Source organism: Eleutherodactylus coqui, chromosome 4, assembly GCF_035609145.1.
Source record: "Eleutherodactylus coqui strain aEleCoq1 chromosome 4, aEleCoq1.hap1, whole genome shotgun sequence".
In the NCBI taxonomy this organism is placed as follows: Eukaryota; Metazoa; Chordata; class Amphibia; order Anura; family Eleutherodactylidae; genus Eleutherodactylus; species Eleutherodactylus coqui.
In genome coordinates this window covers 80,101,263-80,127,908 of record NC_089840.1, presented here as the reverse complement: position 1 = coordinate 80,127,908, position 26,646 = coordinate 80,101,263, and the positions used below count along the sequence as shown (strand labels likewise).

Sequence of the window (26,646 nt, the reverse complement as noted above, 5' to 3'; positions counted from 1 at the left end):
CAGAGTGCAAAGAAAGGTTTATATAATCTATCACAAAGGGGTTCAATTTTGTATGATGCCGTTCCTGGAACGTCAACAAACATAAAGTGATAAAGAGGCACACAACACTTAATAAATGTCACATCGCTTGCCATCTCATGTGCCAGAAAGTCAAACCTATGCTAGGTTTATCACTATAATGAGAATTAGTTGATACCCAGTAATCAGACCCATAAAGACAGGAGTCTAAAAGGTGAAGATGACACTGTAGGGCCAAGGTCGCCACAACAGCCTTATCTCCCCCCATAGACACAGCAAGCCTCGTCCATCAATGCCTTTCAAGCAAAGGTCTACAAAAAGCAATCCGATTAAAATTAAATGACTGATCCAACAAAAATCTTGGATTTGTGTCAGAAGCACAGAACCCCCATTATGTTAATAAAATCGGCTGAGCACGCAGACATGTATATTCCAGAATTTCCATACCAGCTTGCAAACAAGTTTTACCAAGATCTAAAATCATTTCCTATCCACAGGAAAGGGATTAACTTTCTGATCGCTGAGGGTCCGACCATTGAGTCCCCCACTGATCCTAAAAATGGGTGTCCCAACAGTTACAGTATGAATGGAGGGAGGCCACACATGTGCACCTCAGCTCCATACATCTCAATGACCGCAGCGGAGATGGCAGAGTGCTCCTACTAAGCCACTTTCAGTGTCTGTGTGCATGCGTGACCTCCGCTACATTCAGGACCCCAATGGTCAGACCCACTTATCATAAAGTTATCCTCTATCCTGAGAATAGGGGATAACGTTAGATTTGGTACAACCCCTTTAACTATACCATGCTGATATAAATGGGTTTCGTGGCCTTCGTTACCTGAAAACCAATAGTAACAGGGAAACACCAAGAAATTGGTGAATATCAGGAAAAAAAGAATGTTTCAAAAGTTTAATAATTCCAGAAGTTGTCTCTAGTTTTAGCTTGTGGGGGTGAATCCTGCAGCTTCATCTTCAGTGAGCCCAGTACGCACTCCAGCTCCATAATCAGAAGGCACTGTAAGCCAGGAAGCGCACAGTCAGCAAATATATTACTGGATGCAGCACTCTGCAAAGTCTTATCCCAAGGAAGAGAGTCCATGTACAGGTGCTAAAAGTGAGGTCTTCTCTTGCGTCCGCTGAACTTTGTGTCCGGCCGAACTTCCCTGCATTAACAAAAGGCATTGGTTAGCAAAAGTCTTAAACCGTAAACAAAGCCATAATCCCAGTATACAGAGCGTTGATCAGGGCCCGGTCAGCACTCCTTACTCTATCAGTAAGAGCCCCTTTACATGGCCAGATACATTGGAACAAGCATACAACCTGTGGCGATGTATCCATCGTATATGGTTCAGTAGGCCTGCATGTATGCTAAACTATGATTGGTTCATTCCAACCATAACAGACCCGCAGCCAACCCTTCCGCCACTCCCGTCCATGCCGCAAATTGTTACAACACCCATTTGTACGAAACCATTTGTGGTAAATGAACAAAGATTTTTAGGTCTGCATGAAAGATCCAATCACTGACAATCTAAAGGCTTAATGCTGATCGTTTGGTTGCTGCGCGCATTTATACCCAACAAGTATTGGTGCAAACCACTCAATGTAACCATTAGTCACAACAATCACGCAGAGTAAAAGGGCCCTAAAGCTGTAATCACATTGCTTTGTGACGGTTGTACGTATACATAAGAAATGTTGCCAATGTACACGGCCAACCAATGCATACGTCGCCCGCCATTGCAAAAAATGTACACATTCTTGTGGCGCCCACAGAGGAGTGTATGTATGCCAGCCCAGCAGTGTTAATAGTGAGGGCAGTTTAAAAGCCCCTTGTACCTATAAGGCTACATTCACAGGGGCGAGCCTGATAACACGCTCGCCAACGTGCAATTTTCAGGGTGATGCAGAGAGCCTCGTGTGGCGCAGAGTGTAAGCTCTCGCCTACGACCTGAAGGTTGCAAGTTTGATGCCCGCAGGTAGCCGGCTCAAGGTTGACTCATCCTTCTGAGGTCGGTAAAATGAGAACCCAGCTTGGTGGGGGGGTAATAAGTAATAATTACCTGAAAGCGCTGCGGAATAAGTTGGTGCTATACAAATACCAAGATTTATTTTTATTTTTTACCAAGAGTTATTGATTAAAAAATTGCATTGTTGTGGAATGCATGCAATGTCTTTCAAGGTCCAGCTGAAAACAATGGGTGAGGCGTTCCAAGTGAGCGCCCAAAGATAGAACACACTGCAATTTATTTTTTTCCTTGCAGCAATGGGGCAACAAAAACAAACAAAAAAACCCCAAAATCACTCGTGTGAATGAATTTCATATTCGTGGGAGTGGCGTGTGCATTGCATCAATTGTTCGTGTGAATACGCCCTTTAGACAAAAGTCTCCCCAATCCTGCCGCTTTTAGCAGGTCTTGATGTATGGAGACCTCCCGACTTCCCTGATGCCAGGGGAAAGTTTGGGTTACACTAAATTTCAGCACTTGATCCTTTTGTCACCCCTGGACATAAGCTGCCGCCAGAGAGGTCTGGCTGCAGATTTCTCCACTGTCCCCATGAATGCTCGGCCGAACTGAGAGTCTGTGTAGGGAGGGGGGGGGGGGGGTCAAACGCTAATGACGGTGTAGTTTCTAAAGTTAATGGCCTCTCAAAAAAATTGAAACCCCACCTTTCCATCTGATGCGCCATAAATACACATTAGATACAAGGATATCTCCTGACCCTACAGCATCACACGGTGCACTTACTTCCCTTGTCGCCTGCGCCGCTCCTTCTTCTCTAGGATCCAGTCTCTGCTCTTCTTCACTGATTTCCCTCGCATATTCTTAAATCGCATCCTGTTATATAAAGTAGTTTTTTAGTTATTTGTTTGCTTTAGAAAGGTTTATAGCAACAAATCTATGTAAGAGGAAGGAAAACATGCCAGCCCCTGGCAGCAGGCACGACGTCAGACCTCTCTTGCTGTTTGTCCGTCTGGGGAGCTGGGAGGAGACTCTACACCTTCTCAGCAGGTACAGGCAGACATGACAACACCTCTGGTACGTAGTCACTACTTACGACGTATCGTCCCCACACGGCCGTATCGTCTCTGCACTACAGAACATATATAAGGCAGTAGCAGATATCGCAGGGCGCTGTAACGGTGATGAGGACACCCAACGCATTTCAGATCTCAGGTGCACAATGGTTCTGATGGCAGTATATGGACCTTCTCCAGCAAAAAATATGGCCAAATTCTATACAAATGTGTCTGTAAATAAGGAGGATTGTGCAGGCAAACACTGGCAGGCTTGCATGGTAAGAAGGTAGTGCTGTATGGGCGGCTGCAGGGTTTATGGAGGGAGATCTTATGTTTTTTACAGCCGTCCGCAACAGCTCCGATAAGCCGCGGCGCAAGGTCTGACAGCGGCATTTAAATGCGCCATCCGATGATAAAGGGTCCCGTACCCCACCTCGCGTGATGAGATCGTGGGTTTGCCGTGCGTGTGCCATGGCAGCCCCAGGGCTGTCATAGGAGAATGCCCATCAAGCGATGCCTGTGGGGTGGCTTGATAGACTGCTTGTCAGATCGCAGTATAAATCTAATGCTATGGCATTACAACATACTGCAGGAGTGACCAAAGCATCGCAAGTTACAGTTCCCTCTGGAGACTAAAATACAATAAAAGTAAAAAATAAGTTTTAAAGTTTTACTAATTATGAAAAAATAAATTAAAAAGTTTAAAGAAAAAAAAAACCTTTTGCCATATTCATAATATAATGCTCTAAATAGGGAAACAAAAATACATGTTTGGTATTACTGTGTCTGTAAAAGTCCGATCTGTCAAAGTAACACATTATTCACCCCACGTGGTAAACTTCATCAGATAAAAAATAAATAACGAACGCCAGAATTGCACTTTTTTTGGTCACCCTGTCTCCAAGAAACAATGTAATAAAAAGCTGTATGTATATTAAAAAAAAATATGGTACCAACAGAAACTACAGGATGTCCTACACAACTATGTCAATGGAAAAATAAAAAAAATAAAAAGTTATGGCAGCCAGAAGATGGCGACAGAAAATAATTTTAAAAAAAATTAATATCTGAGAAAAAAATAAAAGTAAAAAAAAAAAGTGCAGCAAAAAAAGAAAAAACAAAATAAAGAAAAAAATACTATATATAAGTTTGGTATCGTACTGACCAAAAGAATAAAGCTATTTCATTTTTGTTGCCGTGTGCACTCCGTATAAAACAAGACGCACTCAAAGATGGCGGAATTTCGTTTTTTTCCCCTTTCACTCCACTTAGAATTTGTTAAACGTTTTTTTCAGTACATTAAATAGTACCATTGAAAAATACAACTCGTCCCGCAAAAAACGGCGACATGGATGGATAAATAAAAGTTCTAATTTTTTTAAAAGGGGAGGGTGAAAGAAAATGGAAAAGAAAAAAAAATTAAATAAGGGTCATATCCTTAAAGGGGTTGTCTCGAGGAAGCAGTGAATTTTTTTTTTTGCCCAGTCCCCCTAATTAAGCATACATTACTAAGCCCCCCTGTAAATGACTTTTCTAGCTGGTTTGTACTTACCGTTCCAGCGTTTCAGCAACTTATAAAAATTTTCCCAAGATGGCCGCCAGCTCTTTTCCCATCCCTTGCTGTAGCCCGACGTGCGCGCTCCCGAGACGCTACCAGCTGTGTCTCCCTGACAACCAGACGCCCCGCAGCCGCCGACCGGACCCCTGGATTGAACGCGACCGACCACGGCACACAGTCACCCACCGCCAGGCAGCAGGTAACCGGCACAGCGACAGCCCCCCTCCCCCGGCCCATCACTTACCTGGGCGGCAGGACGGCGGGACAGCTGGGCGGCTTCTCGGGACAGCTGGGCGGCTCTGCACCTTCCTCTAACAGAGGATGGTACAGAATGGCCGCTCCAACGCGCTCCCGAGCAGTGACAGCTCGTCTGCGCATGCGCAGAAGAGCTGTAGCGGCGAGCACACTGAAGCGGCTCGTGCTGAAAGGAGAAGACCGGACTGCGCAAGTGCGTCTAAAAAAGCAAGCTGCCAGCGAATTTAGACGGAACCATGGAGACGAGGACGCTAGCAACGGAGCAGGTAAGTGGAATAACTTCTGTATGGCTCATATTTAATGCACGATGTATATTACAAAGTGCATTAATATGGCCATACAGAAGTGTATAACCCCACTTAATTTCGCGAGACAACCCCTTTAAGGGGTTAACAGGGTCATGTTGTCCGCTGTTCCAGTGGAAGAGAACGACTGGTTTTCAAACCGAACTGTTAGCGAATGAGCACACAATTTTTATGCTTGTAAGAAATGAAGGATGAACAATGAGCAAACTATCATTCATTTTCGCCCGGTTTAACGATTTCTTTTTTTTAAAATGATAATCATTTTGTGTAAAAAGGCCTTAAATAACGAGTATTGAGGGGGAAGTGCTAGTAGAGTTGGAACTGGCAGAACAGTTAGTAGGGATATACGTAATATAAAATATAATCAAAACCTTCTAGCATTAGACACCATACGGTTTAGAAGTCTGACCAATAAAGTATATGAACTGGAAGTAATAATGTCTGAGGAAAACTATGACATAGTGGGAATAACAGAGACCTGGTTGGATGAAAGCTGTGACTTGGCGGTCAACTTACAGGGTTACAGTTTGTACAGATATAAACTGGGAAGTTGAAACCTACGGATCTCTTAACGGTAAAAACTTTGCGTAAATAACTCAAGTCCCAACTAGAAGGACGGCCATTTTGGACTTAATATTGAACAGACCTGACAGAACAACAAAGGTGCAAGTTGGGGGGGCACCTGGGAAATAGTGACCATCATACAATAAATTTCCACTTTTCTTTCAATAGGGAGTTTTATCAGAGAGCTACAGAAATACCCAACTTTAGGAGGGAAAAGTTCAAACAGCTCAGAGATGCTATTATCCCAATTGACTGGAACAGTGTCCTCAAAAATTAGAGTACATACAATAAGTGGGAAAGGTTTAAAAACGTGTTAAATACTCGCTGTGAGAGGTTCATACCTTACAGGAGTAAGAGGGCTAGGAATAGGAGAAAGCTAATTTGGCTCAATAATTATGTAAAGGGGGGTAATCATTTTTTATTACTTTCTTTTTGTTTATGTAGAAGCAGATAAAACAAGCAAAGGTGGAGACAGAGACTCTAGGGGCACATGGTGAGAACATTGTTCTTCCTCTTTACAAGTCACTGGTCAGACCACACATGGAATATTGGGGACGGTTTTAGGCACCGATACTGAAGGAGGACATAGGAGGGAATGAAGAATATTCTGTCGGGTCCGTCCCCACAGAAGAGTTACTCTAGCACAGATTAATGAAAAAGTTAATGCTGGCCATGATAGAAAAGTGTCAGAACACAGAGAGCATCGCAACGTGCCAAGTACAGACCAGCCGGAGTGCCTGCTATATCTGCATAGGTCTAGCTGTATGGCACATACATACATTCATTACCTCTCATTGGTAAATGATGCCTGATGTTTGGACCCTTGTTCTACTGCGTTATCTCCCAGACCCTATGAAAAAAAAAAAAAAAGTGTAAAATATTATTAGCCTCCTAATTTACTTCCATCTACTGAAGGCCGGTAAATGCTCATGCCAACACATACTACACATGCAGTTTGCCTGAACACCTTAAGCAGAGCCGTAATAAAGGAGTATTCCCACTTCTAGCCGTTTTTTGCTGCAGGAAGCAGACCGCTCCATACATCAATCAGTGGCCCAGGTCAATACTGCAGGCCGAGTCCCATTCACTTCAATAGGATTGAGCCTGCAGTACCATCCCGGCCACTGTGCAGTGTATGGAGCTGTCTGCGGCAAAACATAAGTGGAACAACTTCTTTAAAGTGAACCTCCACCTTTTACCAACATGTTCTATCAGTAATACTCTCAGAATAGTAGCCTTCTCAGTATATCTCAATTGTGTTCAGAACTTGTTTTGTTGCGGATTTTGGTGCAGATCAGCAGCAGATTTCAAGCCTTAAATTTGATATCAACTGAAAAGGTGAAATCTGCTGAAGATCTGCACCAAAATCCGAAATAAATCAGCTACGTGTGAACACACCCCAAGGCCTCCCTCACACAGCATTTACTGCAGATTCCACCTGGTTTCACCAGCGCTGGCATGCCTTATGCTAGTATTTTGAGCACAGCTGAAAGCTCAGTAAAAAAAAAAATAATAAAAAAATAAAAAATCAATACTCACCCAGCTGGTGAAGCCGCTGCTGTCGGGACCTTATGAAGCCTGCAGATTGTTGCAATTGGCTGAGTCAGCTGAGTGACAGCTGGCTGAGCCAATCGGAGCCAGCGCTGGATGCGTCCAATCATAGCCAATGAATAAATGGCTGTGATTGGATGCATCCAGCGCTGGCTCTGATTGGCTCAGCCGGCTTTCACTCAGCCAATCAAAGAAATCTCTCACTGGTGCTGGGGATTTAAAATCTCCATTGCCAGCGAAAGTTCCTCTAAAGGCTGACAAGTCCCGAGAGCACCGGCGGGGACAGTGTCTTCACCTGCAAGGTGAGTATTGATTTTTTTTTTTTTTGTGATTCAGGCAGTGTAGCAAGGGTGTTTAGCGCTGCCAAAAGCTTGGTACCAAGTAGGGCCGCATTTTCGGCAGCGCTGAAACCGCTGCTCATTTATTTCAATTGGCAACGCAGGGCTGAAAACGGCCAAAGATAGAACATGCATCGCTGTTGAAGACGCTGCGTTTTCAGCCTTTTGTGAGCAGCCCCATCGAAATGAATTGGAGCGTTGTACAGCGTTTAGCGCTAAACGCTGTACAAAAACGCCTTTGTGAGGGAGGCCTTAGGGAGGATTGCTTGCGGCATCAGTAAGTTACAGCAGAGGTCAGAGTTATACTGTATGAAATGTATTTCATCAGCTCCCCTCCCATTGTGGTTTTGCTTAGCTTTCTTCCATGTTGCGGTGTTGCTGCTACTTTAGACAGGTTTTTCCCACTGAAGTCAATGTAAAAGTAGAGGAAATGTACTGGACCACCATTATAAAGGAGTCGGAATAAACGGATGCACACATTATTGGTTAAACATACCTTAGGCAACGCTCCAGACACACCTGCGAACAGGCACAAGAAAAACCTAAAATATACAAAAAATGACAGACAATATAAATTGTGTGCCAAGAATACATTCTGCAAGCGGCCGAAAGATATTTATATAAAGTGCACCAATAGCAAAACTCACTTCTTAGCCTTGCTGCTGTTAGGATAGTCCACCACCATACCGCCAGTAAAGCCGGCCCTCATGGCCTGAGCTGTCACTAGTTCTAGCTAGAAGAGGAGGCGAGAGGTGAGCAGCTTCATACAACACAACGGCACGCAGCAACGCCCTACTATACATAGAGGACCGGGACAGTTCTGATAATCAGTACTCATCAAGGACTTGTATGGGATTCCCTTATGCAAAAGAATGGAGTGTGAACTTTGGCTACACATGAAGGATGGGGTTCCATATCCAGCAGTCATTGCAGCCCCCCCCCCCCATGTACTATGTACACACCTCATTACAGCCTCAATATACTGTCCTCTCCCCTCCTCTTCAGCACCCTGCACACCCCACTGCACCCCAGACTGACATTAGCCCCACCCACAAGGGGGAGGGCTTATCTCAATTTCACGATTCTGATAAAACGTAGGATTCGGCCTCAACGCGGATTTTGCATGGGGAGTCCTGCACAGAATGCACCCGTGCCTACGGACGGTGACTGAGTACCTAGGCAGGTGTTTCTTCTGTACTACGGATGTTCCGGCCGTCACAAATGCGCAGTACAGATTTTTTTTGGCAATGAGACAGAATTTGCAGCCTGTCCGAATGGTAAATGCTGAAGGGCCGCGGATCAAATGGCTTCCATTGACTTCAATGGAAGCTAGCCATGCAAAAATGCAGCATACTGCGATTTTCATCCACGAACAGAAACCACAATTGGCTTCCGCTCGTGTGCGTGAAGAATCATTTTTCCATAGCATGCTATGCAGGGTTATTGCTGAGGAACCCGGAGGTGGACGTCCGCTCAGAATTCCACAGCTAAAACCCGCACGAGTGTATGAGGCCTTAATTCAACTGATTGTGTAGCCCTCGCTGTAAGTGACAACAGTGCAATACAATATAGCCCCCACCTGCTCTCCATTCTCAGGATACAACTGCAGCACGGCACGAGCCCCCCGAGCCTGCAAGAAATGACCAGCAGGTTAGTACTGATGGACTATGTAGAAAACGTAACTCGCTCATACTATAAGGGATAAAAATAACAGAAACCTGCAACCAAAAAAAGCTGTATCACCCATATACTATTTTAGATTGGCGATGAAAATGGAAACTGTCACTTTAAATAGTTTCACCCTGGCGCAGATGTTAGACAATAGCATACACAGCAATCACCTAACATACCAATAGAGAAAAGCTGGCACGCTAAAATCAGATGCCCAGTGACGGGTCGCAGCGTTACTACGTATCGGCTGTGCTGCGTCTCTGGATAGAAATAAGAGAGACTCTTGCAACATGCTGAAGTCTATGAAAGCAATGTGATTTCAGAGAACTTGGACTGATCTATACACCTGTCTATTAATCAGACTCTGCATGTATTTACCATCACATACAGCGGGGCGCATGGCACAATGAAATGCAGGAACACTATATTCTCTGTCTGTGTAATACACATCGCAAATACGTTTTTGTGCAGGAGGCCTTATGCTGATGGCGTAGGGAAGAGCGGTCTTGGGGAATAGCGTTTACTTGCAGCTGCTTTCAGATTAGTATCCAAATATTGCCAAACTTGTAAAAAAAAAAAAAAGAGCGATTCTGGTAAAAGACGTACACAAGAGAATAGCCGTATACCCCCCCAACAGTTAAACAAAAAGGTACAGTGAAAATAATATATTCCCTTTGCAGAACCGTTCATTAAAGGGGAATTACCAAAATAAGAAACAAGTCTCATTGTGCCCGACTCATAAAATACAGTTTACCAATGTAATTAATTCCCCACATCAAAGGGTTTCTTTGTCATCTAGCACCTCATGCGGTTTGGATGTTTGCACCAAGTTACTGTCCTCCATTGGTTTTCTATGACAGGTTGAGCATGTGCAGTGGGGGTTCGCTAGGCCTCTCCCCGTGCAGCAAGTCAAGCTGTCCTTCCTGCCCAGAACGAGCATGCGCGGTGCAAGCCACACACTACGCATGCGCGAACACGATCTAGTGTCAGTGGCGCTGCTCACAGAACACAAGGGGCTTCTGGAAAACATAGTTTCCCTATGTAAAACAGTGGGCACATATTGGGTAGTGCAGGACTGCCAACCTTCCTCCATTCCATTTGGCATTAGGATAATGCTGGGATAACCCGTTTAGATGGAACAATTACTGCTCAGATGAATGAAACGGAACAATAATCGTTCAGTTTAAATGCGGCAAACGACTGAACGACAAGCGAGAATCATGAGGTTCAGACAGCATAAAACCAGCGCCATCGGGAATGTGAAACACGGAGTTATAAGTGGCCGAACACTGCGCCATTCTCAACATTCTCCTTCATTGCTTTCAAAGGGAGCCGCTCAGACAGCCGCTTGATTTCAGCGCCACGATTTTCAAACGCTGTGTGTTCTATTTTGGAGCGTTTAGCGCTCCTCATCAATGATAAGTGCTGAAAGTTAAAGTAAAACGCTGCCATTTAAATCGCAGCACTTGCCGCAACACACGTGTGAGGGAGGCCTCAGAGTGTTATATACCAAATCATACTCGCTGTGTAATGGAAAACTAGTTTAAATCTTATATATAAAACACTAAATCTGTTGGTTTGTGTCGTATACACATCCACAGTTCTGGCCGATTTGAGTGAAATTTTGCCTGAGCGTTCTTCAGCATCGGGCGACAAATACTGGCGGAATTAAAAATCGAAAACTCACTGACTCACCCTGTAATTTGTGCTGCCCATAGCAACCAATCACAGCTCAACTTTAATTTCTTACACAGCTGAGGTAAAGTGAAAGCTGCACTGTGATTGGTTGCTATTTCTTATACTGCTGAGGTCAAATAAAAACTGCGCTGTGATTGGTTGCTGTGGGCAACACAGATTGTCTTTTGGGCAGATTTCATAAGAGTGGAGGCTGGGCTCATTTTTGTGGCCGACTTTGTATATTTCAGCTAAAAGAAATATTACTGAAGAGGATTGTGCGCAGGGTTGATGTGCCAATTGCGCAGCGCCTCATAATCTAATTTTGTGGCACCACTGCAAAATGGCGTAGTAGCATCAGTTATCATGCAGAAGGAGGAGATAACTGTGTAAGCCCAATTTTCAAAAACCAATCCCTGCGCTTAGCAGCGCACAACACCCGGGTATATCGCCGTGTGTACAATAAAACAATGGTACTGCGCCAATATAAAAGTGAGCAATAAAGTGATGCTGCCGACCGACTAATGGCATCTAGCAAGCCATTACAGATGAGGGGTTTGCTGGGACTGAACACCCCCTTCCCCGTCCAGCGCTGCAGCACTGATGCCCACTGCACAGAACCCGAAAACAGCGGCAGGCGGTCACATGCTGATCACTGTGCATGTGACTGCTCAGCCGCGCTCACGGGCTTCGCAGCCATAGAGGGATCACAGAACGTTTATAACGTCAATTGCCCTTACATTGTATGGGCTCTGCCACAAGCAAGGTAATAGCGGGAGCGGTGCGGCAGATAGCTAACGCCAACATCTCGCTCACGTCAAAGCCTTGCAGTTTACAGATCGCGCCTCCACAAGAACGCTTGACCAGGCAGGAGAGATGTAAACTGGGAGCTCAGAGAGCAGGACAAAATACGGAGAAACACGCCGGCTGGTGGTATACCCTCAGGTGCCAGCTCCACGTAGGGTACTGGGAGACAGCTGGTGGTATACCCTCAGGTGCCAGCTCCACGTAGGGTACTGGGAGACAGCTGGTGGTATACCCTCAGGTGCCAGCTCCACGTAGGGTACTGGGAGACAGCTGGTGGTATACCCTCAGGTGCCAGCTCCACGTAGGGTACTGGGAGACAGCTGGTGGTATACCCTCAGGTGCCAGCTCCACGTAAGGTACTGGGAGACAGCTGGTGGTATACCCTCAGGTGCCAGCTCCACGTAAGGTACTGGGAGACAGCTGGTGGTATACCCTCAGGTGCCAGCTCCACGTAGGGTACTGGGAGACAGCTGGTGGTATACCCTCAGGTGCCAGCTCCACATAGGGTACTGGGAGACATCACCCTGCAGCTATAGAGACCGCCAGTGACTCTACCTACGCGTTTCGGACTGCACTGCAAGCTTCCAGTTTACATCTCTCCTGCCTAGCCAGTTGTAATCAGTATGCTGCAAGGCTTTCATGTACGTGAGCCATTGGCGCGTGCCATCTGCCACTCTACTCCCATTATTACCTGCACTTTCTGTAGCTACTTGCAGTAACCGAATGGGAACTTTCTTTGTTTACCTGCAGAGTCTAGAACTCTGTCCACGTCTAGAGACGATCACACTGATCATTATAAGGCTGGGGTCACACCGGGTGGAATTGCTGCCGAATTTCCGTGTAGACTTTCTGCAAGGAAATTCCGCCGGCAATGTTCATCCCGGGATAAAGCAGCAAAGTGGACAAGGTTTGCAAAAATCTTATGCACACGCTGCGGCCAAGCCGAAACAGACTGATATGCTGCGCAGAATTGAAAGCTGCAGTATGTCAATTTTAATCACCGTCTCCGCTGCGACCGCTCTACTTTCTATAGGGAGAGATGGCCGCAGCGGAACGTAGGCCGCAAAACTGCTTCAAAAGCGGTGCTGAACAGCGCGAGCTTTAAAGCTGCATTTCTGCTGCAGAAATCTCTGGGCATTTCCGGGCGGTCCCGCTGTGGTCAGTCCGCAAGATTTCTGCTGGATTTTCGCCCGTGTGAACCCAGACTGAAATTGAGTTTTCTGCAGTTTCTTATGATCACATAGATCTGGGACTTGTTGCAGTAAAGTTATCTCCCCAAAGTAACTCCTCCTGTCAGCCATGATCCTCGACTTACCATAGTAACTCCTCCTGTCAGCCAGGATCCTCCACCTACCATAGTAACTCCTCCTGTCAGCCAGGATCCTCCACCTACCATAGTAACTCCTCCTGTCAGCCAGGATCCTCCACCTACCATAGTAACTCCTCCTGTCAGCCAGGATCCTCCACCTACCATAGTAACTCCTCCTGTCAGCCAGGATCCTCCACCTACCATAGTAACTCCTCCTGTCAGCCAGGATCCTCCACCTACCATAGTAACTCCTCCTGTCAGCCAGGATCCTCCACCTACCATAGTAACTCCTCCTGTCAGCCAGGATCCTCCACTTACCATAGTAACCCCTCCTGTCAGCCAGGATCCTCCACTTACCATAGTAACTCCTCCTGTCAGCCAGGATCCTCCACTTACCATAGTAACTCCTCCTGTCAGCCAGGATCCTCCACTTACCATAGTAACTCCTCCTGTCAGCCAGGATCCTCCACTTACCATAGTAACTCCTCCTGTCAGCCAGGATCCTCCACTTACCATAGTAACTCCTCCTGTCAGCCAGGATCCTCCACTTACCATAGTAACTCCTCCTGTCAGCCAGGATCCTCCACTTACCATAGTAACTCCTCCATTAACACCTTAAATGTACCGATGTCAGTGCCATGCTGTGATACTAAAAGTGCGAATGGGAGGATGGAACAATTCCCTTTGCAGCGCCCCCTATTGGAAGGCAGCATTCCTGTAAGTCAATGTCAGACTTTTTAAACAAGCCTTATAACAAGGAGCTAAAACCAGAATAACCATATACAGACAGCAGATTTGGGTTTTTTTCTCCTCATCCGTGTGCAGTAGGTTTCTGCCATGGTTAGTGAGAGGCCTAGAGATGTGGGTCAGGAAGGGTTGCAGTAGGTTTCTGGCTTGTCAACTTCCTGACCCATGTCTATAGGGCTCTCACTAGCCAAGATAGCAACCTACTGCACATGGATGAGGGGCAATAACCCCAAAATGGCTGTCTGTGGATGGTTATTCTGGCTTTGGCATACAATTCCCAGTCATTGTTATAAGGCTTGTCTGCAGAGCCCGACATTGACTTTCAGAAATACTGCAATCCAATAGATGGCGCTGCAGAGGTATTATTCCATCTTCTCATTTGCATATGTCCCAGAGGAGCATAGATGGCCATATAAGTCTTCTCACACACCTAGGTGCTCTCCTGAAGGAGAAACAATTTGGATTTCATGGGACACACCTGCTTTTGTATAAAGGAGCTGAGTGGATTACAAAATTGGGCAAAAGCTTTCCCTGAAAAGACAAAGTGACGTTAGTCCGGTGGTGCCGCTTCCTAACTCCCTTAGTCAGAGGATTATATACCCCCCCTAAATGTCTACAGCACATTGCCTGGCTGCAGGGTTCCTGTGTACCATGGTAACACAATAGGGAGGTTGCATATAACACCCTTCAATAATAACTTAGACAAGTTTACACCAAACAGGCGACGGTTATATACTATAAGAAAACCACAAACCAGTACACTCACCAAGGCAGCGTAGAGAGTAGAGAAGAAGCGGAAGAGCCGTCGAGGAGGATTATGTGTCTTCTTATCCGCATTACAGAGCCACTGCAGAGCAGAAATACTAACAGAAGACCGTCCATTAGGGAAAACTTCAGCAAAAACTAATAAATAAAACACTAAAAAGTTCCCTAAAACTAATAACTAAAAGGGATTGTCCGAGTTACGAGAGGGCAGCCTAAAGCTGGATTCACAGGAATGTATATCGGCTCGGTTTTCATGCCGAGCCGATATAAGTCGTCCTCATCTGCAGGGAGGTGGGGGGGGGGGGGGGTCGTATGGAAGAGCCAGGAGCAGGAACTGAGCTCCCGCCCCCTCTCTGCCTCCTCTCCACCCCTCTGCTGAGGAGGTCATCAGCTCGGGGGAATAAGAATCGGGAGGTTTTCATTAGGTGCAAAAGGATCCTAAGGGGTCCCACATGGTGTACATTAACAAATCAGCTGCTTCTCACAGCTTCCTGCTCGGCCCCCGCCGCTGGATCTCTGATGCACTGACATTTAGGGGCTGCAGTTAACCTGTGATGTCCTGTAAACCTGTCACTGCAGCCGATGACAGCAACAATCGCTGAGCGCTGTCAGTGGCAGCAGCAGCTTGTTTGTAGACAGCTCAAGCTGACTGCAGTCGCTACAAGGAACATCAGCAGGGAGACCGGAGTCGGCAGCAGGGAAGGTCAAGAAGCGGTGAGAATCTGCGGTTTTGTTATTTTACACCATGCGGGACCCCTTAGGTTGCCCTTTAATAACCCGGACAAGCCCTTTTAGTGTTACCAATTCTTGCTAGTTAGAGCTGCTTCAATACATGTGACATACCTGACACAGCCATCAAACGTTCCAGGTCGGAAAGGAATCCCTTGCCCCATGTCCCCGAGGATCAAGTCCCCCTCTACGTCACGGTCTAATGCCACATCTAGAGGAATTAACATGAGCAGAGATTAGAACATGGGAACTAATGATCAATGGAACATCTTCAAGGAAAATAAGGGGGCAAATACACAAGACTATCATTAAGATAGAGGTGGCACCACGCATCTATGATATGTACTTCTTCAAGTATACTTGCATGAGGGGTACGCCTTGGACCCCCAGGGGGTTCAACAGTAACATCATGGAATTTATCTAAGTCTTTATGGACCAGCATTCGTAACAGAACATATTAAATACTGAATAAGCTGAATACATGCAAGCGGTGGAACGTACGTGGCTATCAATATTAAAGGGCGGAACATAATAAGGCAACACAACATAACGTCCGGCCTGGGCATCCGCCTTACACTCTACAAGCTTAAAGTGAACCTTTTTGCGGACAGGGCAAATGCTCCGCGGGAACTATTCGTAATCGTGAAGTCGTATCCCCATCCAATCCAGGGCTGCGAGACGCTAGAGTTTTGGTGCCAGTTAGGTGCGTTTACTGAGGACACAGTAAATCTGGAGAGCGTAATCTAATATTTGGAGGACTACTACGAGCTTAAAGGGATTATCCAGACAATAGCCGCTGGGATCCACCAGGGAAGCACTGCTCCGACCCATGTGTAGTGGCCGGCACTCTTAAGTGCAGCTCTCATTGAAATCAATAGGAACTGCGCCTGCAATTACAAGCACTGCTCCCATTGATTTCAGTAAGAGCAGCGCCTGCAGTTACGAGCGCTGACCGTTACACAGAGGTCGGAGCAGTGCTTTCGCTCCGACCCCGGTGCATCCCGGTGGCCGCTTCCTGGATATCCCCTTTAAAGGGGTTGTCCCGCGCCGAAACGGGTTTTTTTTTTCAATAGCCCCCCCGTTCGGCGCGAGACAAACCCGATGCAGGGGTTTAAAAAAAACAAACAAAAAACGGATAGTACTTACCCGAATCCCCACGCTCCGGTGACTTCTTACTTACCTTGCGAAGATGGCCGCCGGGATCTTCACCCTCGGTGGACCGCAGGTCTTCTGTGCGGTCCATTGCCGATTCCAGCCTCCTGATTGGCTGGAATCGGCACACGTGACGGGGCGGAGCTACGAGGAGCAGCTCTCTGGCACGAGCGGCCCCATTCAGAAGGGAGAAGACCGGACTGCGCAAGTGCGTCTAATCGGGCGATTAGACGCTGAAGATTAGACGGCACCATGGAGACGAGGACGCTAGCAACGGAGCAGGTAAGTGAATAACTTCTGTATGGCTCATAATTAATGCACAATCTACATTACAAAGTGCATTAATATGGCCATACAGAAGTGTATACCCCAACTTTGTTTCGCGGGACAACCCCTTTAACTTTATCAATAACACCTCTGACGTTCCATGCCACGCACTTCAGCCTACCATGTGTCATAGTCACACATGAGTAATAGTGTTACAGCTTACTGCGGGGTCAAAGATCAACAGCAAAACCAAAAGGACCAACTCACCCAACATGGCCGTACTGATGTCAATGCCAACCCAGTGATGCCCCTGCTCAGTTATGTAGTCTCCACTCAGCCCTGAGCCACAGCTAGAAAAATCAAGGAGAGTTAACAAAAATATACATACAACCTGAAAGATATATTCAATATCCTGTGCAACCTACCCGACATCCAGGAGGTAGCAGGGCTGATCCTCAGGTAGGCATAAGAGCTCCACGGCACGCTCCGACATTTGGGACTGGATCTCTATAATACGGGAGCTAAACGGCAGGGCGAGACAAATACTCATCAACCAGTTCCCAAAATCCATCTATATGTGTGCGCATGTAATAATATATTATATACACACATACAAACACACTGATCCAGGGAGACATTTAAAGGGGAGGGTGATACTTACTTGTGTGTGTATTTTCTGGCTTCAGCTTCATTGTAGAACTAAAAGAAATGCATATTCGTTACAAGAAATAACGGAGATACGCGGCTCAACAATTCAATAAACCAATAACAACAAGGAGACAGTTTGTTGTGCGACTTCCCCATTTTAACTGTCTGGTGCCAGCTGCAGTCTATAGGAGCGCATGGAGTTACCAAATATTCCTTTGCTGTACATCAACAGCAGCAATCTATTAATGATATTCCCATCTCAGGGTCGCACCCAGAGCGGGCCTTGTCCCATGGACCACCACACCCAGAGCGGGCCTTGTCCCATGGACCACCACACCCAGAGCGGGCCTTGTCCCATGGACCACCACACCCAGAGCGGGCCTTGTCCCATGGACCACCACACCCAGAGCGGGCCTTGTCCCATGGACCACCACACCCAGTGCGGGCCTTGTCCCATGGACCACCACACCCAGTGCGGGCCTTGTCCCATGGACCACCACACCCAGTGCGGGCCTTGTCCCATGGACCACCACACCCAGTGCGGGCCTTGTCCCATGGACCACCACACCCAGTGCGGGCCTTGTCCCATGGACCACCACACCCAGTGCGGGCCTTGTCCCATGGACCACCACACCCAGTGCGGGCCTTGTCCCATGGACCACCCCACCCAGTGCGGGCCTTGTCCCATGGACCACCCCACCCAGTCCGGGCCTTGTCCCATGGACCACCCCACCCAGTCCGGGCCTTGTCCCATGGACCACCCCACCCAGTCCGGGCCTTGTCCCATGGACCACCCCACCCAGTCCGGGCCTTGTCCCATGGACCACCACACCCAGTCCGGGCCTTGTCCCATGGACCACCACACCCAGTCCGAGCCTTGTCCCATGGACCACCACACCCAGTCCGAGCCTTGTCCCATGGACCACCACACCCAGTCCGAGCCTTGTCCCATGGACCACCCCACCCAGTCCGGGCCTTGTCCCATGGACCACCCCACCCAGTCCGGGCCTTGTCCCATGGACCACCACACCCAGTCCGAGCCTTGTCCCATGGACCACCACACCCAGTCCGAGCCTTGTCCCATGGACCACCACACCCAGTCCGAGCCTTGTCCCATGGACCACCACACCCAGTCCGAGCCTTGTCCCATGGACCACCACACCCAGTCCGAGCCTTGTCCCATGGACCACCACACCCAGTCCGAGCCTTGTCCCATGGACCACCACACCCAGTCCGAGCCTTGTCCCATGGACCACCACACCCAGTCCGAGTCTTGTCCCATGGACCACCACATCCCGGCTCCAAGAGGCAACAGATTTTACGGAAGCAGCCAACCTGGTCCCCGCAGCTCCACTGCTGCCTCTCCATTCTCCCCACGGTGGGGTGTCACAAAGCTGCTGCAGCCAATCAGAGGCCTCAGCGGTTGACCTTCGCTGTGACGTTCTGTTCATAGGCCGACTCAGCTTGTAAACAGAGCCAGCGAGATGAATGGAGAGGCAACGCTGGAGCAGCGGGAAGGGGGGGGGGGGGGTCGTGATGGGCGTGTATCGGCTGGTTTACCATTATTATACAAGGCCAGCATATTTTTTTTCAAATATGTATATAACTCAGGAACAGGATATATGTGTAGTTTATGTTTGAGATATGTGTTCATTCCACTATTAACTACACAAATATCCCCTTCATTCACGTCTATCCTGCACAGAAAAATAAATGGGCATCTACTTTAGTGCACTATTTGTTCATTCCACGTCTATTATTTACAGGAAAATTATTAGATATCTGCTTATATGGAACATCTGTTTATTCCATATATATAATATCCTGTTAACACCGCGTCCATCTAGCATAGGTAAACTACTCCGCTTGCTGATATATAGATTGTTTACAGTGAAATGAACATCTATTGCACATAAGCGAATGCCGAATAATTTTCCTGTGCAGGATAGAGATGTGGATTGAACAGAATATAGACAAGTTTATAGTGGAATGAAAAGACATTCTACAAATGTGGATCACCAGTAATTTTCCTGTGCAAGAAAGACATGGAATGAACGAGATGTGTAGTTTATAGTGGAATGAACAAATATTACAAATAAGCAGATGCCTAATAATTTTCCTGTGCCAAAGAGATGTAAAATGAACAGAATATGTGTAGTTTATAATAGAATGAACAGACATTCCACAAAAATACATGCTTAATAATTTTCCTAAACAAAATTCAAGTGGAATGAACAATATATATACTGTTGAAAGTGGAATGAACTGATATTCCAGACAAGTAGATAGGTTATGATTTTCCTGTGCATAATTGAGTTTAACCCCTTGAGTGGCGGGTTTCCTACCACCCTGTCGTGCCCACCAGGGCAGGTTTTTTAAAATGGTCTAATCATTGAATTTCAACTAATTTTGCAGTTGCGTCTCAAGAGCCATAACTTTTTCATTTTTCCATTGACATGGCCATGTGAGGGCTTGTTTTTTGTGGGACAAGTTGTGATTTTTTAAACAGGGGGGAGGAAAAAAAGAAATGGGGAAAAAAGAAAAAAAGGGGCCATATCATTAAGGGGTTAAATAATGTATTAACTTCCTTCTCTGGGTCATTACGACGCATGGATACCACATGTGTGATTGTATTTTTGATTTTTTTACAAAGTAAAGGGAGACAAGTGTTTTTATTGTTTTTTTTATAATTTTGTAACTTTTTTTTTTTTTTTAATTTTTTTTTGTCCCTTTAGGGGACTTCCACAGGGACCCATCAGGACCCCCTGATCACATTCCGGGGGTCCGATGGTGACAGCCCTTTACATGCTGCAGTGACAGCCCTTTACATGCTGCAGTCACATAGACTGCCGCATGTAAAGGGTTAACACAGCAGAGATCGGAGGTTTTCTCTGATCTCTGCTGTAAGAGCTAGTACCTAGCTGTCCTCTGACAGCTAACAACCAGCTCTCCCTGCCACAGAGACCATCGGCTTGCTTCTGACAAGCCGATGGTCTCTATGGCAACCTGTAAACAAAGCAGGACATTACCGACATGTCGGCAATATCTTCTGTTGGTTTTTCAAAGCCCTTGCACTGCTCTCTGTGGGTCTGTGCAGGCAGAGCACACTGTCACAGCTTGTGGCATTGTGCTCTGCAGCTCCCATAGTGATACATAGCCCGGAAATCTTCCGGGCTATGTCACTATGAGCAGTGGAGCTCGTCCCGGAAAATTTCCAGGCGTGCCACTCAAGGGGTTAATGAACAGAATAAATATGTACTTTATGGTGCAATGAACAGATATTCCAAACAAACAGATGCCTAATAATTGTGCTGTGCATAATGGCCATGGAATGAACACGGTGTATTTGTGTTTGTTTTATAGTGGAATAAACAGATCTTCCACCTACATATATGCCTAACAAATTTCCTATACTTCTTGAGGAATTAACAGGAGATACACTTTTAGTGGAATGCATATAACATTCCTTATAAATAGATGCCTTATAATTTTCCTATGTGGAATGAACAGGATATATGTAGAGTCTGCAGTGGAATGAATACGTGTTTCACACAAACACTTGCCCGATGATTTCCTATACTTGCTACACATGGAATGAACAAGATATAGATACAGTTTAGAGTCGAATGAAAACATTTTATGTAAGTATTTGTCTAAATTTTCCTGTGTAAGACAGAAGTGAAGTGAACAAGAAATGTGTCATTTAGGCTGCCTGCAGACGGCCGGGTCAGATCCGGATGTGAGAATTCTCGCAGCCGGAGACGACCCGAGCGCCTGCAGAGAGCAGCGCGGAACTCACTTGCTCCCGCAGCTCCGGCTCTTTCATGTGCCGGCGCATGCGCAGAGCGGAGCCGGCGGACGGTGAGTGACGTTTCTGTGTGGGGCTCTGCGAGCCCCGCATAGAATTAGAGCATGCCGCAGTTTGTTTTCTGTGCGCGATTTCGCACAGACAAACCGCGACCGTCTGCATAGGATTGCGTATTGTAATGCAGGCGTGTACGGGTGAAAATTCTGTGGGGAATCCCGCTGCAGAATTTCCGCCCGTCTGCAGGCGGCCTTATAGCGGAATGAACACATTCCACTGAAGTAGACGTTTAATTATTCTTCTGAGCCTGATACACAAGGAATGAACAGGTACAGATAGTCCCCTACTTGCGAACATTCGAGTTACGAATTTCGCTAGATACGAACAATCTGTCCTGCACAGTATGATGTAATGCTATGGCATTACATCATACTGTGCAGGGAGCGGAGAGGCTTCTATCAAGCCTGATAGAAGCCTGTCCGGTCAGATCGCGGCTGCTAGCCGTGCGCTTGATGGGCACTCTGCATAGGCAGCCCTGGGGCCTTTCAGGAGGTCCCCGGCTGCCTAGCAACCACACAGCGTCCCGCGATCTCATCGTGGGATGCTGTACGGGCCCCCTGAACGTCGGGTGCTGGCTGTTTCTTACAGCGGGCACTCGGCGGCAGCAGTTCCGACGAGCCGCGACGCTCGTCAGAACTGTTAACACTTTAAATACCGCTGTCAGAGCGGTATTTAAAGTGTTAACAGTTCCGACAAGCGGCGCGGCTTGTCGGAACTGCTGCCACCAGGTGCCCGCTTTAAGAACAGCCAGCACCCGACGTTGTATGGAGCGGGATCCACCCGCGATCCCCTTCATACAACCATTTGTTCGACTTGCGAACAGGTTCCTGTAACGGAACCTGTTCGCAAGTCGGGGAGTAACTGTATATTCCATATAATAAACTGGTTATATATGTCCACTACACTATAGACAGCCCCCAAATAGATACTTACAGCTTTTCATGTTCTGATTAGAGAATGAACAGGATATGACTATATTTTATACTAGAATGACCACATATTCCTCCATATACACAGATGCATAACAAATTCCCAGCGATTCCTAAACATAGAATGAACAGGTTTAAAGTGAAATAGCCACATAGTCCACGTATGTAGGCATCTAATAATTATGGATGCCTGATAGATGGGAAAGAACAGGGAATAGGTGTAGTTTATGAACATATTCCTAGGGAGCTTGCTATTCTTTTTAGACACTGAAAGATCTTGATATACATTTACTGTAACTTTCTGTGCTCAGTCTATATTACGTTCATTCCACATCTGTCAGGAAAGCAATCAGACATCTACTTATGTTGAATATCGGTTCATTCCATTATAAACGACGCCTATATCCTGTTCATTCCACAAGAAAATTATTAGGTTTGTACTTATGTGGAATATTTGTTCATTCCATCATAAACTGCACACATATCCTGTTCATTCCACGTCTCTTTTGAAAAGAAAAATAATTAGGCATCTACTTTCGTGGAATATAGGTTTATTCTGCCGTAAACTGTAAATATATCTTGTTCATTCTACATCTATTTTGCACGGGAACGTTATTATGCATCTATTTACGTGGAATACCTGTTCATTCCTCTATCAACACATATATCCTGTTCATGCCACATCTATCTTGGAGATTAAATTTATTAGGTGTCTACATATGTGGAATCTGTTCATTCCACTATAAACTACAGATGTATGCTATTCATTCCACATCTTTCTTGCACAGGAAAATGATTAGGAATCTACTTTTGTGGAAAATCTGTTCATTCAATTACAAATTACCATAGATACCCTGTTCATTCCATGTCTATTAGACACAGGAAATGATTAGGCATTTGCTTATTTATATTTTCATTCCAGTATAAACTAAATGTACACATTTATCGCATTCATTCCAAGTCTATCTTGCACAGGAAAATTATTAGGCATCTACTTATTTGGAATACATATTCATTCCATTGTAAACAGTAATATATGTATGTATGTATGTATGTATGTATGTGTGTGTGTGTGTCCTGTTCATTCCACATCAATTAGGCACAGGAAAATTATTATGCATCCGCTTAGATGGAATATTTGTTCATTCCACTATAAAGGTACACATATTTGCTGTTCATTCCAAGCCTAGGTTGCACAAGTAAATTATTAGGCATCTACTTTATGACGGCTGTACAAGAGCGTAACCCACTGGCTGCACGTAACAGTCGCACGGCATGCAACAAGTACACAATAACACTGCGCACTTACTGCAGTCCGCCGATTGCCATACACCATCCTGTTATGTATGTGCGGATAATAGACGCCCAGATAGAACATGCTGCAATCTTTATTGCGCACATATTTCATGCAATATATGTGATCGTCAGATGGGCACAGCGTATTTCGCACAGAATACACAATACCAACACGGTCGTGGGAAGGAGTCCTTAGTGGAATATCAGTTTATTCCACATCTTCCTTGTACAGGAAAATTATTAGGCAACTACTTATATGCATTATCTGCTCATTCCATGTGTATCTTGCACTGGAATCCATTTTCACTAATATTGCTCATTCCTTTTTTTCATTCTTTGGAGTATATCCCGGAAATCCCCTTTAAGTCTCATCAGAGACTAACATGCTATAGAACCTGTCCACATAACACTGATCGCCATGTAGGAGGACTGTATCACTCACCAGTTCCGCAGGTCCAGTCTGCTCCGGTCTCTTCACACTCCCAGCCATGTTTGCAGCAGATTCAACACGTGAGAGTAGGCGCACACCAATGACATCATGTTTAGGAATCCTTGTCACAAGAGGCTGACAATATCCTACAACGCCTTTGTCTCCTCTGCGGAAGTCAATTGCGACAACTTAACCTTTAGAGTCTTCAGCAAAATGGCGACGATGCAGCCCACTTAGTAGAACGATGGCTAGGCACAAGGTTTTCCCTAGTTTTCTATTGGCTAACACCCAAGCCTCGTTTCAGGTCCCAAGACTTTCATTGGTTCCATATAGTGATTGACAGATGAATTCGCCAATCACGTTAGCGTCTACGATTACTGCCCTGCTGCCACGTGATCAGTTGAAGCCGCACACACCGGCCTCCGCTTCGGTTAACATGGCGGAGGTCAGCCTGAGGTTGTTCCGGCTGAAAACTCGGCAACATTTAATTGAAGAGAAGCTTTCGTGCGGCAGGAAACATGGCGGCTCATTGCTCCCATTATGCGTGCTTGTTAGTGACCCCAAGGGGGCTGTGGCCCCTGAGAGCAGCCATAGAATGCGGTTATACAGCATGTGGCCCTCAGGAACACACAGGGGCCAGACTTTGGACATGCAAATGCAGAGAAGACTGGAGGTCCGCTTCTATTCTCAATGGACCGGCTCCAGGTCGTCCTATCACCAAAATGGCAATCGCAGAAAAGGCGCCAATGGCCCCGAGGACAAGGAGTCTCCGCTGTACAGAAGCCGCACCGCCTACTACGATATTATGGGGGTGACACCAAACGCCACGCAGGCGCAAGTTAAGACGGCGTATTACAAGCAAACCTTCCGCTTCCACCCGGACCGCAATCACGGGAACGAGGACGCCGCCCGCCAGTTTGGGCTGGTGACGGAGGCCTACCACGTCCTGGGGAGCGTCAGCCTGCGGAAGAAGTACGACCGCGGCATCCTCAGCCTGGAGGACGTCCGCTCCGCCAAGAAACCCACTGGGAAAAGCAGCAGCCCTCCTCGTAAGGAAGCCAGCGGTCCACGAGAGGCGTCAACGTCCTCCACCACGCCCGCCAAGCCCATGTTTGATTTTGATGCCTTCTACCAGGCGCATTACGGGGAGCAGTTGGCCCGAGAGCAGGCGTGGAAGGCCAGGAGGGAATACATAAAGCAGATGAAGGAGGAGAAGAAGAAGGCGAATACCACGATAGACCCGTCCCCATTGATCATCTTCGTGTCCGTCGTTGTCCTGTACATGGCGCTACGATAAAGACTCTAACTTCATGAGTATATATATATATATATATACACTCTGGGGTAACACCCAGGCAACCGTTCACCCCATTACTCAAGATCTTTAAAGTGGTTGCCTACGACTTTTACTATCAGTAAAGAGTTGATCGGTGTCCGCCGCTGATGGTCGGGCCCACTGACGGCGCAGGACGCAGATAGCGCTGTGTATGTTGGTGCAAGCTGGTGAATTTAATGAGAGCAATGCTGGTGGTGCCAACCTTGGCCATTGCCATGTTGACAGCGGGTCCCGTAATGAGCTGATCGGTGGGGACCCTGAGCGATGGACAAACTACCATCCTGTAGACGGGTGATAAACGGGGGGATTCCCATAACAGACTTTTAAAGGTGCATTTAGATGGAACGATTATTGTTCCAACGAGCAAAAGGGAACGATAATCTTTTAGTCTAAATGCGCCAAAGACCGAACGATAATCGTTCGCTCGTCACTCATTTTATCTAAGCATGAAAATCATCGCTGGCTCGTTCGTTTTCAATGGCGCGCATTCATTCACTAAACGAAAAAAGTTTGGTACTGTGTTAGCCAGTAGAGCAAGAGAAACCCAGTGTTCTTGTAGATATGATGCCTTTTAATGGCTTACACAATTGCATGATGTTAATGCGAGCTTCCGAACCGACGCAGGGTTCTTCCTCAGGCTTAATGGAACAGATTGAAAGACCTATTTATACATGTGTATACGTTTTAATATACATACGTCTTTCGATCTGTTCCATTATGTCTGAGGAAGGACCCTGAGAGGTCTGAAAGTTTGATTACATCATGTATTTTTGTTAGCCATTAAAAGCTATCATATCTACAAGGTGACTTGGCTTCTCTTACTGAGAACAATCAGACTTTCATTCACTTACACAGCGAATGTGAAAGACTGAACGATTCTTATTTCACGAGCCAACGATGTGTCTGCCATTATGACTAGAGATGAGCGAGTATACTCGCTAAGGAACATTACTCGAGCGAGTAGTGCCTTAGCCGAGGATCTGCCCGCTCGTCTCTAAAGATTCGGGGGCCGCCGCGGGTGATAGGTGAGTTGCGGGGGGGGGGGGGGGAGATCTCCCCTCCGTTCCTCCCCCGCCGGCCCCCGAATCTTTAGAGACGAGCGGGGAGATACTCGGCTAAGGCACTACTCGCTCGAGTAATGTTCCTTAGCGAGTATACTCGCTCATCTCTAATTATGACCCATCTGCATGAGAACTTGTCCAAACGATGAATCGGCTCGCCTCAAAGTACTCCATGCCTCAAGCAGCGCCGCACTCGATAGCCCTGAAAACTATGACTTATCACCCAAGTGCAGGGGTGAATATTTTTTGTGCTGTAAAACTGTTTTGCGCCATTGAATGTTTACAAAGGGCGCGCTCACACCCGCGTATGAAACCGCGCTTGTGTGAGCTGCCCAAAGTCTGAATT

At 46.6% G+C, this 26,646-nt stretch overlaps 2 protein-coding genes across 2 annotated transcripts; one reads left to right on the top strand and one right to left on the bottom strand.

The window, feature by feature from the left end:
- BUD23 (BUD23 rRNA methyltransferase and ribosome maturation factor) lies at window positions 1-24,066 on the bottom strand. The gene is made up of 12 exons (XM_066599730.1): window positions 23,916-24,066; window positions 17,397-17,434; window positions 17,161-17,256; window positions 17,003-17,085; window positions 15,431-15,527; window positions 14,589-14,685; window positions 9,194-9,244; window positions 8,262-8,347; window positions 8,111-8,156; window positions 6,514-6,575; window positions 2,772-2,861; window positions 1-1,184 (listed from the first exon to the last, which is right to left on the bottom strand). The coding sequence occupies exons 1-12, from the start codon at window positions 23,961-23,963 to the stop codon at window positions 1,130-1,132; spliced, it is 849 nt and encodes a 282-aa protein (XP_066455827.1). The 5' UTR covers window positions 23,964-24,066; the 3' UTR covers window positions 1-1,129.
- A 234-nt stretch (window positions 24,067-24,300) lies between these two features.
- Window positions 24,301-26,263, top strand: DNAJC30 (DnaJ heat shock protein family (Hsp40) member C30). Its single transcript, XM_066599729.1, has one exon. The coding sequence runs from the start codon at window positions 24,340-24,342 to the stop codon at window positions 25,198-25,200; it is 861 nt and encodes a 286-aa protein (XP_066455826.1). The 5' UTR covers window positions 24,301-24,339; the 3' UTR covers window positions 25,201-26,263.
- Window positions 26,264-26,646: the final 383 nt, after the last annotated feature.

What these genes read in the sequence shown, in the direction of transcription:
- BUD23 (XM_066599730.1), bottom strand. Translation starts at nt 23,963, where the DNA reads ATGGCTGGGAGTGTGAAGAGACCGGAGCAGACTGGACCTGCGGAACTG. An exon ending in CTACTCTCTACGCTGCCTTG is followed by an intron (nt 9,245 to 14,588) that starts GTGAGTGTACTG and finishes CATTTCTTGCAG; the next exon opens with GCTCGGGGGGCTCGTGCCGT. An exon ending in TGTCTGGAGCGTTGCCTAAG is followed by an intron (nt 6,576 to 8,110) that starts GTATGTTTAACC and finishes TTTTTTTCATAG; the next exon opens with GGTCTGGGAGATAACGCAGT.
- DNAJC30 (XM_066599729.1), top strand. Translation starts at nt 24,340, where the DNA reads ATGGCGGAGGTCAGCCTGAGGTTGTTCCGGCTGAAAACTCGGCAACAT.